The sequence below is a fragment of the Podarcis pityusensis genome, assembly GCF_964106645.2.
Source record: "Podarcis pityusensis genome assembly, chromosome: 4".
Classification (NCBI taxonomy): domain Eukaryota; kingdom Metazoa; phylum Chordata; class Lepidosauria; order Squamata; family Lacertidae; genus Podarcis; species Podarcis pityusensis.
In genome coordinates, this window is record NC_138027.1 from 26,133,188 (window position 1) to 26,149,521 (window position 16,334).

Consider the following 16,334-nt stretch of genomic DNA (forward strand, 5'->3'; position numbering starts at 1 on the left):
CTAGGACTTGCTGATCAGAAGGTCTGTGGTTCAAATCCCCGCAATGGGGTGAGCTCCTGTTGCTCGGTCCCTGCTCCTGCCAACCTAGCAGTTCGAAAGCACGTCAAAGTGCAAGTAGATAAATAGGTACCGCTCCGGCAGGGAGGTAGACAGTGTTTTCGTGCGCTGCTCTGGTTCGCCAGAAGTGGCTTAGTCATGCTGGCCACATGACCCGGAAGCTGTCTGTGGACAAATGCCAGCTCCCTTGGCCAATAAAGCAAGATGAGTGCCACAGCCCCAGAGTTGGTCACGACTGGACCTAATGGTCAGGGATCCCTTTGCCTTTACCTTTTATCCTTGCAAAAGTCAGAGGTTTCTCCATACAGAGGTTTCCATGCCCTCAGTGCAAATTGCCTTCTCCCAGAAAAACACAGCTCTCCCCAAGCTGAATTTAGCAAGGGAGCAGATGATAAACAAGTTGGATAGCTAACCAACTTGAAGGAGAAACTTGTTGGGTGATCATCAGTGTAACAGTTCAACTCCATCCCATCCTCAGTCTTCTGCCAAAGAGCTTTAACCAAAAAGGAAAAGAGAGAGAGAAAGAACCAGCAAGCCCCTTCCCCCAGGGTAGATCTCTCCCTCCCAGAAAGAAGTTCCAGGTTGTTTTCTGCAGTTTATGACACCCTCGGCCTAAGCTCATTTCCCAGGAAGTGAAGCCCCCTGGATTTCAATTGAACTTCCTTTGAAGGATGTTCCACACAAAAGGAGAGCTCACAGCTTGACAGCCGAGCCTGATAAACTCCTCAGGCAGCAACTGAGGCCTGGTTTCCAGGATGCAGCAGAGCGAGGTGGTATTACGGGGTCCCCAAATTTTTATTGGGCCCAGAGGCACACCTGGAAATCTAATAAAATACCCATTTCACAGAAGAAAACCTGTTGATGTTTAGAACCAACTCTCCTGCAAGCAACAGGCAAAAAACACCTCCCACCCCTGAAAAAAATAAATAAAACACAGACCAGAAAAACCACCACCACTAGACAACTCTCCCCTCAACAGGCAACACTCCACAAACCAACAACAACAACAAATCATTTTATTTTTTATTTTTTAAAGGAGACAGTCTTGGAGGGACGTGAATGAGACCTTCAGGGACATTATAGCTGTTTCTCACTACCATAATGATACCCTCCCTGCTCTCAGGGAGAATGAGGGTCTGGGGAAGGAGAGCATTGCTCTGAGGATGGGCACCACAGTTCCTTTGGAAGGAACCTACTCCTTTGGGGGACAAAGAGCTGTATCATTTTGTGCTGAGGATGCTTCAAGGGGTGGAAGGTAGTTAATCAATAAGGACATAGATAGTTGGGTGTGTGGCGGGCATACAGACCACAGGGTGAATTGTCTGCCTGGTACGAAGGTTAAAGATGTTGCCCCTCATCTAGATAGCCTGGTCGACGGTGCTGAGGAGCTGTCAGTGGTCATGGTGCATGCTGGCAGCAATGACATGGATCAACATAATCTTGAGGACCTGGAAACCAAATTTAGGTTGCTAGATAGGCAGAATGGTGAAAGCCTGGACCTCCAATTAAGGTAGCTTTTCCCCCTGAAATGCTACCAGTTCAGCACTCAGGGTCAGCAGGTGGGTAGTCTCAATGCATGGACCAGGCAATAATGTCAGGAGGAGGGGGTTGTAAGGCACTGAGGAATAAGATTTCTGCATTCTGGTGGTACGGGTGACTAATAATTGTGGTTCACGCATGGCTATAATCTGGAAAATGGTGTGCTGTTCCAAGTCTCCTATGACTTACTGAACCTAGCAGCAGATAGGTCCATTTGAACAGCTAAAGTCTTGGAAAAGTCACAGTCCCTGACCAAGACATAGAGATGTTCATACTGGTTGCAGAGGCATCCACATGTGTATGGGGGTGGTACTTGCAGACACATTCCCCACACTCTTCTAGAGATACTGACTGTATACATCAGGGATGGGGGAACTGCGGCTCATCTCCAGTGTCTATAAACCTCAGTCAGCATAATCAGTGGTCCTTGATTCCCACTGTATGCTATAGGATGTACTTTGCTGCATTGCAAGGGGTGGCTACATGGCCCTTAGGGTCCCTTCCAACTCTACAGTTCTGTGATTCTTAGAAGACACACATGCAATTGTGCTAAAGGAAACAGTACCTTGCCCAGGTGAATCCAATGCTGTGCTGGGATTTGAACCCAGGTCAAAATCTGCCATGCTGCCCAGCACAGCACATAACCTCCATTTACTGCTTGGCATTAACTACAGCTTTGTAATTTCACCAGTTCATTTCACCATTTCACATTCAGAAAACATAAGCCAGTGTTTTACTGCTAAGCACTGGGCAATAAGCAGAATGGTAAATATAGGTGGAGTAACTAAACCTGAGCATTGAAATCTATGGCCAAAAACACAGACACAATGCACTACTTCCGGGGTGGCGCCATCGGTAATGGCGGATTCCCTCTGACTCGGAGGGAACCGGCTCTGCGGAAATCGGGTCTGCACCGCTACGGCGAAGCGGGGACCCTTCAAAAATCACAGGCGGGTGAAGCCTGTGACCGTGGGACTCGGCGGGCACCTTTTGTGCCCCCCCAACTTGCAAAGGAGCCCGATTACGGGTTCCGGAGCGGAGCGGGGAAGTGGCGCGGTGCTGTGAGTCAACTGCTTCTTCCGTGGAGCGAAGCCGCACAGCCGTTACCGGAGAGCGCTGCCTTTTTCCTGGGACAATTTGGCTGCAAAACAATGATCCGTGAGTAGGCTAATTTCAGAAACAAAGGAACTAAGAAATAATTTGGCACCGAAGCGGAGAGGCATAAACAGGAAGTCTGCCTTCCGTTCTTTGTAAATGGAGTAAAGCAATGAACTTGTAAGCGGAAACCTTGAAAGACTTTGGAAAAGGATTATAATTCGAACATCAAATAAGCGACTTTCCCCCCCTTGATTGCAGGGGAGGAGGGGGGAAAGGTCTGAACTGAATTTCCCTGCAAAAAAAGAGGAAAAGAAGCTAAAATCCACCGCTCAAAAACCTGGGAACAGGTTGCCAGTGAACAGTAAGAATGCCGTATTGTGAAATGCGCTGCTGCTGAAAGTACTCTTTGACAGTTAACTCTGCATCTGAGATACAAGTAAGATACAATATTTCTGACTGGCTTCTCCTGGTTTTAAAGTAACAGAAAACAATTGAGATTGAAACTGTCGTCCTTTCTGTGAATTGGGGGGCTAAAGGAAAAAAAGTTAATTACTTTAAGACATTTTTGACTGTTACTGTGTCCCCCTAGAGGAAGTTTGAAATTGTTACAATAGCAGCTGGGCCAGGGGAATTTTCCACTTCAAAACAAATTCTGATCGTGAGACTGACCTTGGACCTTATCTAGAGTGTTATGGCAGATGGAAAGGAGAAAATAGATTTGCTACAGGAAAAAGCAACGAGGTCTGGCAGACTATTTCGTACAGACGGAGGACTGCAGCGAAGAGCATCGACATCTGGCCCTTCTGGATTACCAACAGGAGCCTCATCGGCACAACCTAAATCCAAAGGAATGGCAGCTGAAGATGCTTTGGCTCAGGCACTTGGTAAAATTAATGAATCTCTGGAAAAAATAAGTAAACAAGTAGCCGAAGCATCAGGCAAAATTGATCAAAATACCACAAGTATTAATAATTTGGGACAGAAGGTAAATACCAATACAGAAACTATTCAGAAATTACTACAGGAATCTACTTCGACACAAAAGACAGCTGAAGAGGCAAAGGATATAGCAACTGCTCTAGAAGAGAAGATACCACCGATACACAAACAACTTGAAGATCACAGGTCAATATTGCCTATGATTGAGTTGAAGGAGAAGCAAACCAATTTAAGAATCAGGGCTGTACCTGAACTTGAGAAAGACAACTTGATTGACTTTCTTACGCAGGAATTTGCAGACTTTTGGAACCCAGATTTGGAGAAGGACAACTTCAAGATAGTGAGTGCTTTTAGGCTTGGAAGAGGAGGGAAGAAGAACAGGGTGACAGACTGTTTGATCACCCTCCAAACAAAAGAGGAGAGAGACAAAATCTTGAGTCTGCATTTCCAGAAGACTTTGGAAATTCACCAGTCAAAAGTAGAGATATTTAAGGACATTCCGAAATATCTTTTGGACCTTAGGTCCAACTATAGAGATTTGGTCGCCCTGTTGAGAAGCAACGGAATCACTTTTAGGTGGGAATTCCCCCAAGGCCTATCCTTTAGTTACAAAGGGAAGAAGATAAAAATAAGATCAGAGGACGACAAAGATAGATTTTGGAGAGACCACGGAGAAGACTTGCAGAAGGAAGCTGCAGAAGAGTTAAGAGCACTAGTAAGTGAAACTTTAGACATACCAAGATTACCTCCTGAACTAAAAGACCGCCTGGAGAAGGTGATACCACCGACAGATCAGGAACAGGCACTGGGTGCAGTTGGAGGAGAAGCAAAGTAACTACATCATGGCTCTGCAACTATTAAGCTGGAATTGTAATGGTTTGAACTCCCCTCAGAAAAGGAAATCTGTGTTTCATTTATTAAAAAAGGAACAATTGGACTTGATTTGTTTACAGGAAACACATGTAACAAGGCTACACAGGAAAGTACTGATTAATAAAAGACTGGGTCAGGAGTTTATTTCTTCGGACAAGGTTAAAAAAAGAGGGGTAGTGATTTATGCAAAGGAGAGACTATTACTGAAATTTATCTTTAAAGATGACCAAGGAAGATTCGTGGCAATTGAAATTCAAACACAAGGAAAGAAATTTTTGATAGTAGGAGTTTATGCACCAAATGAGGGGAAATCTGAATTTTTTAAAAAGTTGCATGAGACCTTGATGGACTATTTGGACTATAATGTGATTTTGATGGGAGACATGAATGGAGTGGTATCTACACATATGGATTAGACACAAAGACAGGTAGTCACTAAGGACAGTAGATTACCGAAAACTTTTTTTGAGATGACAGACAACTTGGACTTAGTTGATATTTGGAGAACAAAGAATCCCTTGACCAGAGAGGGAACCTTCTTCTCTGAAGCCAAACTGACATGGACAAGAATTGACCAAATATGGGTAACTAGAGGAATGGCACCAAAGATAAGAAAAGTGGAAATCTGCCCAAAAACCTGCTCCGACCATAATGCTGTAAAGATGGAGATGAAGCTAACACCAACTGGTTCCTTCAGATGGAGGATGAATGACACCTTATTCAGAGATGAAGAAGTGTATAAAAAGGCCCAAAAAACCTTGAGAGACTATTTTGAGATAAATATGAACACCAATGTGGAAAAAAGAGTAATCTGGGACGCTAGCAAAGCTGTTATGAGAGGGTTCTTGATACAACAGAACGCATTCAAGAAGAGAATTCAAAATGAGAAGGATAAAATTTTGGAGAAAATAAAAGAAGGTGAAAAGAAATTGAGAGCAAAACCTAAGTTGCAAGAGATTTTGAGAGAAATAAAATTATATCAAGTACAATATATGAAAATGATCAATCAGGAGATAGAATGGAAAATTAAACAAATGAGACAAAAAACATTTGAGTCGGCTAATAAATGTGGGAAATTGTTGGCTTGGCAAATGAAAAAAAGACAAAAATTAAATACAAATTTAGAAGTGGAAGGAAGGAATGTACAGAACCCAGCCAAGATTAGAAATTGTTTCCAGAGGTACTTTAAACAACTATATACACAAGGACCACAGAAAGAAATTGATCTAGATCGATTTTTGAAAACTAATGGATTACAAAAAATCTCTCAGGAAAGTAAATCAATGTTGAACTATAAAATAACTGAACAGGAGATAGAAGGTACCATTCAGAATATGCAACTAGGTAAATCTCCGGGACCGGATGGACTGACCTCTAAATATTACAGATCCTTAAAAGAATGGTTGGTACAGCCTTTGAAGGAAGTCTGTAACGAAATAATGGATGGGAAAAGGGCACCAGAGTCGTGGAAAGAAGCGTATATTACACTTGTACCGAAAACAGAGACTGAAAAGACACAACTTAAGAACTACCGTCCCATCTCATTGCTTAATGTGGATTATAAAATTTTTGCAGACATTCTGGCTAAAAGACTAAAAAAAGTGTTAGTGGAAGAGATTCATAAAGACCAAGCAGGCTTTCTCCCGGGTAGACACTTCTCGGATAATGTGAGAAACATAATTAACATCTTAGAAAAATTACAAGTGAACATAAATACTAAAGCAGTTTTGATATTTGTGGACGCGGAGAAAGCTTTTGACAATATTTCCTGGAGCTTTATGAAGAAGAACCTACAGGGGATGGGGGTAGGCCAAGGCTTTGAAAACGGTATAAGTGCAATTTATTCAGAACAAAAGGCTAAACTAATTGTAAATAATGTGGTGACGGAAGAATTTAAGATAGAAAAAGGGACACGACAAGGTTGCCCAATCTCCCCATTGCTTTTTATATCGGTCCTGGAGGTTTTGCTGAATATGATTAGAAGGGACCAGTTGGTTAAAGGTATACAAGTCGGAGCCAAACAGTACAAATTGAGATCATTTGCAGATGACTTAGTATTGACGTTACAGGAGCCAGAATCTAGTACCAAAAGGGTTTTAGAACTGATTCAAGAATTTGGTCAGGTTGCAGGATTCAAACTGAATAAGTTAAAAACCAAGGTTCTAGAGAAAAATTTAACACCGATTGAGAGAGAGAGGTTTCAGAATGAGACAGGATTAACAGTGGTTAAGAAAGTGAAATACCTGGGGATTAACATGACAGCAAAAAATGGGAATTTATTTAAAGACAACTATGAAAAATGCTGGGCCGAAGTGAAAAAAGATTTAGAAATTTGGTCAAATTTGAAGCTTTCACTGCTGGGTCGTATTGCTGCGATAAAAATGAATGTACTGCCTAGAATGTTGTTTTTGTTCCAAACATTGCAAATTGTGGACAAAATGGACTGTTTCAAGAAGTGGCAGAGAGATATTTCTAGATTTGTCTGGCAGGGCAAGAAGCCTAGAATAAAATTTAAAATACTAACAGATGCAAAGGAAAGGGGTGGATTTGCCCTGCCAGACCTTAAACTTTATTATGAATCAGCAGCATTTTGCTGGTTGAAAGAATGGCTGCTTCTGGAAAACGCAGACATTTTGGACTTAGAAGGTTTTAACAATGTATTTGGGTAGCATGCATACTTGTGGTATGATAAGGTCAAAGCACATAAAGCATTTAAAAACCATATTGTCAGGAAAGCATTGTTTAATGTTTGGATAAGATATAAGGATCTACTTGAAAATAAAACTCCAAGATGGCTGTCACCGATGGAAGCGAAGGCTCTGAAAAAGCTCAATATGGAGGTCAAACGGCCGAAATATTGGGAAATTTTGGAACAAGATGGAGATAGACTGAAACTGCAGAGTTTTGAGAAATTAAAAAACAAAGTGCGAGACTGGCTTCATTATTATCAGATAATGGAGGCATATAATTTGGACAAGAAAATTGGCTTCCAGGTGAAAAAATCAAAATTAGAAACAGAACTGCTAGAACCCAAAACTAAGAATCTGTCAAAGATGTATAACTTGCTGTTGAAATGGAATACACAGGATGGAACAGTGAAATCAGCTATGATTAAATGGGCACAAGATGTTGGACATAACATAATGATGGCTGACTGGGAACATTTATGGACCACAGGTATGAAGTTTACGGCATGTAATGCCTTATGAGAGAATATTATGAAAATGATATACAGGTGGTACATGACACCAGTCAAGCTTGCAAAAATCTATCATTTGCCCGATAATAAATGTTGGAAATGTAAAGAAACTGAAGGTACATTCTTTCACCTTTGGTGGACATGCCCAAGGATTAAGGCTTTCTGGGAGATGATTTATAATGAAATGAAAAGGGTATTTAAATATACCTTTCTGAAGAAACCAGAGGCCTTTCTCCTGGGCATGGTCGGCCAAATGGTGCCAAAGAAGGACAGAACTTTCTTTATGTATGCCACAACAGCAGCAAGAATACTTATTGCAAAGTATTGGAAGACACAAGATCTACCCACTCTGGAAGAATGGCAGATGAAGGTGATGGACTACATGGAATTGGCGGAAATGACTGGCAGAATCCGAGACCAGGGAGAAGAGATGGTGGAAGAAGATTGGAAGAAATTTAAAGACTATCTACAGAAATATTGCAAAATTAATGAATGTTAAATTGATGTTAGAATGAAGTTAGGTGGTTTAAGCAGTAATGCTATAAAGGTGTATGTAAAAATGGATTGATAACAGGTGAAAATTTAAAGTTATAGTATATTAAGTTAAAGGATTAAGAGAAAATAAAGAGGGAAAGAAATTGCTGAATTAACTAATTGAATTGGAATACAAAAAAGGGAGGTATGAGGAGGTCAGGGAAACAAGGATATGAATGTAAGGCATGGAAAGATTGATCTATTTTTTTTTCTTAAGTGTTTTTTATTCTTTATTCTGTATTTTGTATTTTGTATTTTTCTTGTATTTTTATTTCTGTCTTTTGTTTTTGCTTTTCTTGTTTGTATGTAACTTTTTTTCTGAAATTTTAATAAATATCATTTAAAAAAACAAACACAGACACAACTTATTGGGCGAGATCGGACAAGACATGTGCTTTAAATGTGCCTTAAGTGTGCTTTAGACGTGTGATGTCAATGTGACAGTTATCATAAGGTGCTCCTCTAGAACCTTCAAACTGGTCTCTAAACCGAAGCCATTTGTGGATTTTTCCTTTTTTTTATAATATATTTATTAAAGTTTTTTGAAATATTACAGTGAGAATGAAAAAGAAAAAGAAAAATACAAAATAAAAACAGTTAAAAACACACATATTTTCTATTACTTATTTTCCTTTAGCTTGTTTCCCGGACCTCCTCGTACCTCCCTTTTTTGTGTTCCACTTCAATTTATTGGTTCAGCAAATCCTTACCATTAGAATTTAACCTATTTATAACCCTTTTTTCATATTCTCTTAGAACATTACAGCTGGAAACCACTTAATTACTATCCAACATCATTCTATCATTCATTAATTTTACAATATTTCTGTAAATAGTCTTTAAATTTCTTCCAATCTTCTTCCACTGACTCTTCTCCCTGGTCTCAGATTCTGCCAGTCATTTCTGCCAATTCCATATAATCCATCACCTTCATCTGCCATTCTTCCAAAGTGGGTAGATCTTGTGTCTTCCAATACTTTGCAATGAGTATTCTTGCTGCTGTTGTAGCATACATAAAAAAAGTTCTGTCCTTCTTTGGCACCAATTGGCCGACAGACAATTGGCCGACAGACATTTGTGGATTTTTCATTAGAGCTATTCAGAGCGGGAGAGGTGGCAGAGTCTATGCACAATTTCACCCTCTGTGTAAATCCCTTTTTCCAAATCTCCAGCAAGCTTTTTGAATTTGGAGGAATTTAAAGAGGAGTTTAGGAGCACCTTTTAAAGATAAAACTTAAAAGGATGAGGTTTAAGAAAAACAAGTTTTGTATCCACTCATGTGTTCCTTGGCATCCTGATTGTGGTCTTTAGCAAGAGCATAACCAGTCTCCCCACCCTGCTTTTCATGTTCCACCTACTTTTATAAAAATAAGGTGTTTTATCCCTTAAGGTATCTGACGGATCTGCAAGTAAGAGTAACCTCCCCAAAATATGTGCATGTTATGTGAAGCCAAAGATATCACACACACACACACACACACACACACACACACACCACACACACACACACACACACACACACCACACACACTTTTCTTTTGGTACAGCTGCATAATAGCTAATTTTTAAAGTAAATTGCATTTCCTTGGCTCTTGTAGACAGGGCGCCACAAGTAGGTTAATAAAGTTATAGTCTTAGGGTCTTGTATCTTTTAGACCAGCAGTTTCCCAGCTCAGCCACAAAGTTCACTGGGTGAACCTTCCCTTCCCCACAAGGTTGTTGTTGTGAGGATAGCATACATGAGGCCTCCTAAGTTCCTTGGAGGAATTATAACATTCATGACTTTGCCACAGCCAAAGCTAGGATATTTAAAAAAAAAGAAAAAAAAAAGAAATTAGCATAGCACATGATTTATGTTTTTGTTTAAAAAAATTAAGAGCGGAATACATTTGTTAATTCCAGAATTTTTATTTTATTTTATTTTATTTAGTTAAACAATTTATATTTAGCTTTATTACAATAGCCTCTAAGTAGCTTATAAAGGTACAACAATATGTTTGGGGTTTGTGCGTGTGTGTGAATATATGGTACATACTACTTAGAGGCAGTGTGATGTGGCAGTTAGAGTGCAGGATTGGGACCTGCACAGACATCTGTGGGATGTCCTGGGCTGACATTTTACATACCACTTGGTATGAGGACTGAAATAAAATTTCACACACCAAAAGTCAGTTTGGCAAAGTTTCCTGCTGTATCTCTCTGGTGGTAGCATCCGGAGTTGAAAAGATTAAAAACAATTGAATCAAGAAAATACAAAATATGCATTTTTGAAAGCAAATTCTAGTTAGGAGATTCTGCTTCAGAATCTCTCATTTCTACCCAAATTGGTTCTCTTCTCATTGGAAAGCAAACAAGACACGTTTATTTTCGAGCGTTCTGCAAATACCCATCTACAAAAAAATGAGCTTACAGCTCCACCTAGTGTTTGTAATTGGAAAACCAAACGCAAAGTACCCTCGTAGCAGTGGTTTGCTAATTGGACGGCACCTTATCACCAGAGGTGATAAGCCCAGCCCTGATTCTTTAGAGGTGAGTTGTGATTGCGCCTCTGCTGCTGCCCGAACTTGGAGAAGAAGATGGGTTAAAGCAGGGCTGGGGAAGCTGTAGTGGCTAAAATCCCCACCACCCCTAATCATTGGCCATTCCCCATTGGCGATGGGGAACAAGTACTTCTGCATGCACTGCAGAGTTAAACTATGGAACTCACTCCCACAGGAGAAAGGGATGGCCACAGAGCCGGATGGCTTTACAAGAGGATTAGACACATTCAGTGAGAGGGCTATCAATAGTTACTAGCCATGATGGCTGCAGTAATGATTCTGAATATCAGTTATTGGAAGCCCCATGAGTGAAGAGAGCTCTTGTGCTCTGATCTTGCATGCTGGTTGTGACGGCCTGGGACTCAGGCTCGGACTCGGAACCAGAGGAGTCTCAGTCCGCACTGGATCCTTTGCCTCAGGCGGCGTCTGAACCTAGTCTGGGGCTTGATCCTGAAGAGTCCCAGTCTGCACAGGTTCCCCTGCAACAAGCACCAGCTGGGCCGAGTCAGGGGCCTGTGCCTGCCCTGGCTCCAGATGCAGAGATTACCTGGTTGCTTCAGCTGGGCAATCACTTACAGCTGCTCCAATACCAGTTGTGTCAGGAGAGGCTGAGGAGGCCCCTGGGTCTAGTAACCCGTCGACATCTCCCGAGCTGCAGAGACTGAGGTCTGAGAGAAAGAGAGACCTGAGTACTCGCAGGAGGAGTGCTCACCTTCGGGCGAGACAGGGTGGTGAGTCACCAGGGTATCAGGACCAGCCGTTACCCTGACAGAGATAATAGGCTGCTGGACCCCACCCCAGGTTGCGGGAGCAACATTGCTGTATGCCAGATCCTGCCTGAGATCCTGTACCTGTCCTTGCCTGGTTTCCTGCCTCGTGTCCTGCCTTGGCCCTGTCGGACTGACTCCTCGCAGAACCCTTGGATTCGGGACCGGACCTGGACTGCGTTACTCAGGTTACCCCCAGGCCCAGCACACTGGTTTCCCACAGGCCACTGTGAGAACAGGATGCTGAAACAGATGCACATTGGCCTGATCCAGCAAGCTCTTCTTTTGTTCTTAATGCAGTCAGTCCCCAATTCCTGGGCTAAGGAGACCTTTTGAAATGAGGGCGTTTGCCATCCCTAGGACCATCTGTGGACTTAGTACATGCACAAGCAAGCCCCAAATGTCCTGATCTCTTCCAGTGAGCCCTGTGGTTTTCCATTCCTCCAAATGTTTCCCCAAAGAAGTGAATTGCATCTAGAAATAACACAGCACACTGGGGGAAAACCTACATTTTTTTTTTGGAAATAATTTTTATTTGATTTTCCAAGTATAAAATAATAATACAACCATACACATACACATTTACAGATTCCTCCGAATCTCTGGGCTTCCCACCTCCCCTCCATGATCCTATTATTAGATCTTTTCCCATAATCTATATTTTATATTACTCCATTGTTTCCATAGTACTTGCTACATTACAAGTGTTATTGCTAATATTTTCATCTGCTTACAGTGGTCTCCAAGATAAATTATTAAAAAAAATCCCATTCTTTGTTGAAGTCGCTGAAATGGCAAAACTGACTGAAAAGCTCAGACCAAAAGCTCAGACCAAAACAAAAAAACACCTACATCTTTATTTCAAATATATATCAAGTATCTGTATCAATATTTCAGCAGACATTTCATTCAGTAGCAGCACGCATGGCTACCTGATGATTAAACAGCACATTTTAAAGTACATTTGTCTATTAAAAACTGGATACTGCCTTTCCAGACAAGGTGTGCAATAAAAAACAACAACTCACAAAATAGAAAAATGAAATAATAATTAATAGTCAGGGCAGTGCTAGCATAAAGCAGCAGGAACATATCTGAAAACTGAAGGTTTAACTACAAAGCTACAGCATATCAAAAACAACACATCAAATAAAATTACTAAGTCAAAATAAGGATTGAAAAATCTTGAAAAGCTTTAAAAGTCAGAGATGGGGAACCAGCAGCCCTCCAGATGTTGCTGGACTACAACTCCCATCATCCTAGCTGTGCTTTAAGGTTTTAAGCAGGGGTCAGCAAACTTTTTCAGCAGGGGGGCAGGCCACTGTCCCTCAGACCATGGCAGGGTACAGACTATATTTTGAAAAAAAGAAGAAGAACGAATTCCTATCCCCCACAAATAAACCCGAGATGCATTTTAAATAAAAGCACACATTCTACTCATGTAAAAACATGCTGATTCCCGGACCATCCGTGAGCCGGATTTAGAAGGCGATTGGGCTGGATCCGGCCCCCGGGCCTTAGTTTGCCTACCCATGGTTTTAAGTCTCTGAGAGGATATCCCAGAGGGGCAACAGGCAGCACTGGCCCAATACATTTTGGGATGTGAGGTGGACTCCAAAATGGTGCCTCCTTCCCCACCAGGGAAGAAGGAGAAAGGGAAGCTGTACATCAGGAACAAGGGGGGGGGGGGCTTTCAACAGCAGGACCTGCTGTCCCTGTGGATTCTGCCTCCTGAGGCGGTGACCTCAGCTTGCCACATGGGTGGGCCAGCCCTGGCAATAGGATACAGCTAATCTCCCTCTCCATGGCTAAAAAGTCCAGGGCCAGAGAGGGAGCCCACTTTCCTCTGCTGGAGCATTGATGACACAGCTGAGGAAGAAGAGTTCGGATTTGATATCCTGCTTTATCAGTACCCAAAGGAGTCTCAAAGCGGCTAACATTCTCCTTTCCCTTCCTCCCCCACAACAAACACTCTGTGAGGTGAGTGGGGCTGAGAAACTTCAGAGAAGTGTGACTAGCCCAAGGTCACCCAGCAGCTGCATGTGGAGGAGCAGGGAAGCGAACCCAGTTCACCAGATTACGAGACTACCGCTCTTAACCACTACACCACACTGGGGGCAGAGCTTGGGCAGCTTGGGACCCACCAGATCCAGAGTCCCCTCATTCCCCTGGCAAGGCCTCAGAATGGCAACAAAACCATGCCAGTGCTGGCTTGGAGAATTTCCCTCTGACTAGAACCAGAATTACCCAGGGGGAAACTGTCAACCCACCGGCCCAGCTTCCGCCGTGGTTTGCACAATCTTGGCAGGGCTTAGATATGGCAGCTCCTCTGTCATGGATTTCCCATTTCCTAAGATGGTATAGTTGTTCTGACCATGTAACCTGGGTGTAAGCAACACCAATGAGAATTAAATTTGCCAAGCCACACAAAGTCTATGAAGAAAGCCTTCATTTCATCTGGATCACATGAAATTCAAATACCCAGTGATGGAAATAAGGTGAAGACCTTACAGAGGAAGCCCCTGCTCACAAAAAAGGGGGTGGAGAGCCCATGGCACTCACCCAAAAATCAAAATGTGCCAACCAGGTTGGCCACCCCTGACATATATTAGAGAGTCTGCCTACAGCAATGCTGCTTATGATGTGGCGCAGGGGTCTAAATGTCCCGATCCAAGCTTTTTTGAATTATTAGCACAGCAAGTGTTAAGATAATGCCGCATACATTCATTTCTGGAGGCTCTGATGACAAAAAACTTCAACTCTCTACATCTGCTCTAAGCACAACCAAACAACAACGGGAATGTTTGACTTCAGTTACATTTGTGAAAGGAAAGAGTTTCATTTCCTAACCACAGCACCTGGAGGCTGCAGACACACCAGAGAACCCCTGGTTCAAAACAGTGCTTGTGAAAAGTGTGCTCCCGCCTTGACCCAGATTCCTGAAAGAGGAGGCAAATTTCATTTCAAAAGCAAAAGTTGGATCATGGAAATGAGCATGAGAAATTCAGGGGCGGGAGCAGCAAATCTGGCCTCTTTAGCAAAGGCAAAAAAACCTTCTTTCAATACATTCAGCTTATATGCCTTTTTATATAAAATAATGCATCCGTCTTATTTCTCCCTTGCAGCATCTGCATCCAGAGTAGGAATGGTAAACTGAAGTGGTTCAGCTTCTCTTATCCCATGTGAACTGGGATATGTGGCTTTGGGCTTGATACGTGTTCAGAAATCCCACTCTTCCCCGTTGGACATGCCTATAATTTAGGACGGGAACATAATAGGTAGCAAATAATGAATTGCCATTATTATTATTATTAGCAGTAGTAACAGAAATAGTAGCAGTAATTACAACTCCACAATACTTTCTGGTATGCACGGTGGTTTACAAATCCCACTTAGTTCACTGAAATGTAGGTAAAATAGTACAAGCAACAAAGAGGAGTTAATCTCATGCCTGAAGAGAATGCTGGTCTGCCCATGAACCTCCTGTGTGGGATTCCAGTTGTGTTTGGCTGAAGAGGGCTGGTGCAAGGATGGCAAACCCTTTTCAGCCTGAGAGCCACATTCCCTCACAGACCACCTTCTGGGGGCCATATAGCAGTGGTGGTTGGAGCCAGAGGTAAAAAGTGGGTGGAGCAACAAATGTGACTCTTACCATTGTTCTATAGCAGGCATCCCCAAACTTGGCCCTCCAGCTGTTTTGGGACTACAATTCCCATCATCCCTGACCACTGGTCCTGTTAGCTAGGGATGATGAGAGTTGTAGTCCCAAAACAGCTGGAGGGCCAAATTTGGGGGTGCCTGTGTTACGATATTCCGTTTCACCTTAACAGATATGTGGAGTTGTTGTATGTCAAATGTCTGTTTACATTCCAGCACAGCTTGCTGGGAACTTCTGTTGTGTGTATAGCTTTTGCTTATGCTGTTTGCTTGGACACGAAGGGGAGAAGACATGTTCTTCCCTTTGTCCTGATGCTGAATAAAATGCCTGTAAATACGCTTTACACAGCCTCTATCTGCCCTTCTGTTGCAAAGAGTTTACTCTGCTGGCTTGCGTGCTCAGCTTCTGAAGGTTTCTGAGGCTTGAGTCGCAGTTACATGCTGATCCAAGGACCGGAGATCGCCCAGCTGCGGGCCTATGGGTTGGAGCCAGCTGGGGGCCTGCCAATTGCCCCCATTTCCTTGGACGCATCCCAACAGCCTGTTCTATAGGCTACATTCCCATCACAGAAAAGCCAGCAGTTTCTAGACCAGCAGTTCTCAACCTGTGGGTCCACAGATGTTGTTGGACTACAACTCCCATCATCCCTGAGCTCTGGCCTTGCTAACTAGGGGTGATGGGAGTTGTAGTTCAACAACATCTGGGGACCCACAGGTTGAGAAAGGCTGTTCTAGACCCTCCACAGTGGAAGCAGATCCATGAGGGCCTATGCAACAACCTCAGCCGGCCCTCAGCCAAAGCCCACTGGCCTTCCTCACTTGCAAGCAGTTGGTGGGTGAATGGGGCTGTCACTGGCTCAGACTCCACCTGCTGCTGGTCTCTCTGCTTCTGTACCTCCAGTGCCAGCAGATAGCAGCAGTGGAGGACTCTGGGCTCTCACATTTCAGCGGTGCCCTGTGAGACACTAAAATTTGCCCTCCCCTCCTCTCACGCTCCGTTCTACAGCATTGTTGTGGTGCTCCCTGCAGCCCGGCACCCAGTGCAGCTGAACTGGTTGTGCCACCTTAGAACTACCTCTGACACCAGACACCACAGACTCTCTAAGCAGACAAGTGAGAGGCACAATCATA

The 16,334-nt window shown here is 42.9% G+C and overlaps 1 protein-coding gene across 3 annotated transcripts in view; it reads right to left on the reverse strand.

Annotated features, from left to right (window-relative positions):
* Positions 1 to 12,056: 12,056 nt before the first annotated feature.
* FLT3 (fms related receptor tyrosine kinase 3) overlaps positions 12,057 to 16,334 on the reverse strand; it is a 59,414-nt gene continuing 55,136 nt past the window's right edge. For all 3 annotated transcript variants that reach the window (XM_081004091.1, XM_081004092.1, XM_081004093.1), the window contains exon 24: positions 12,057 to 14,797. In XM_081004091.1, coding sequence (XP_080860217.1) covers positions 14,720 to 14,797 — 78 coding nt within the window. In that variant the 3' untranslated portion in view covers positions 12,057 to 14,719. The remainder of the gene's footprint in view (positions 14,798 to 16,334) is intronic.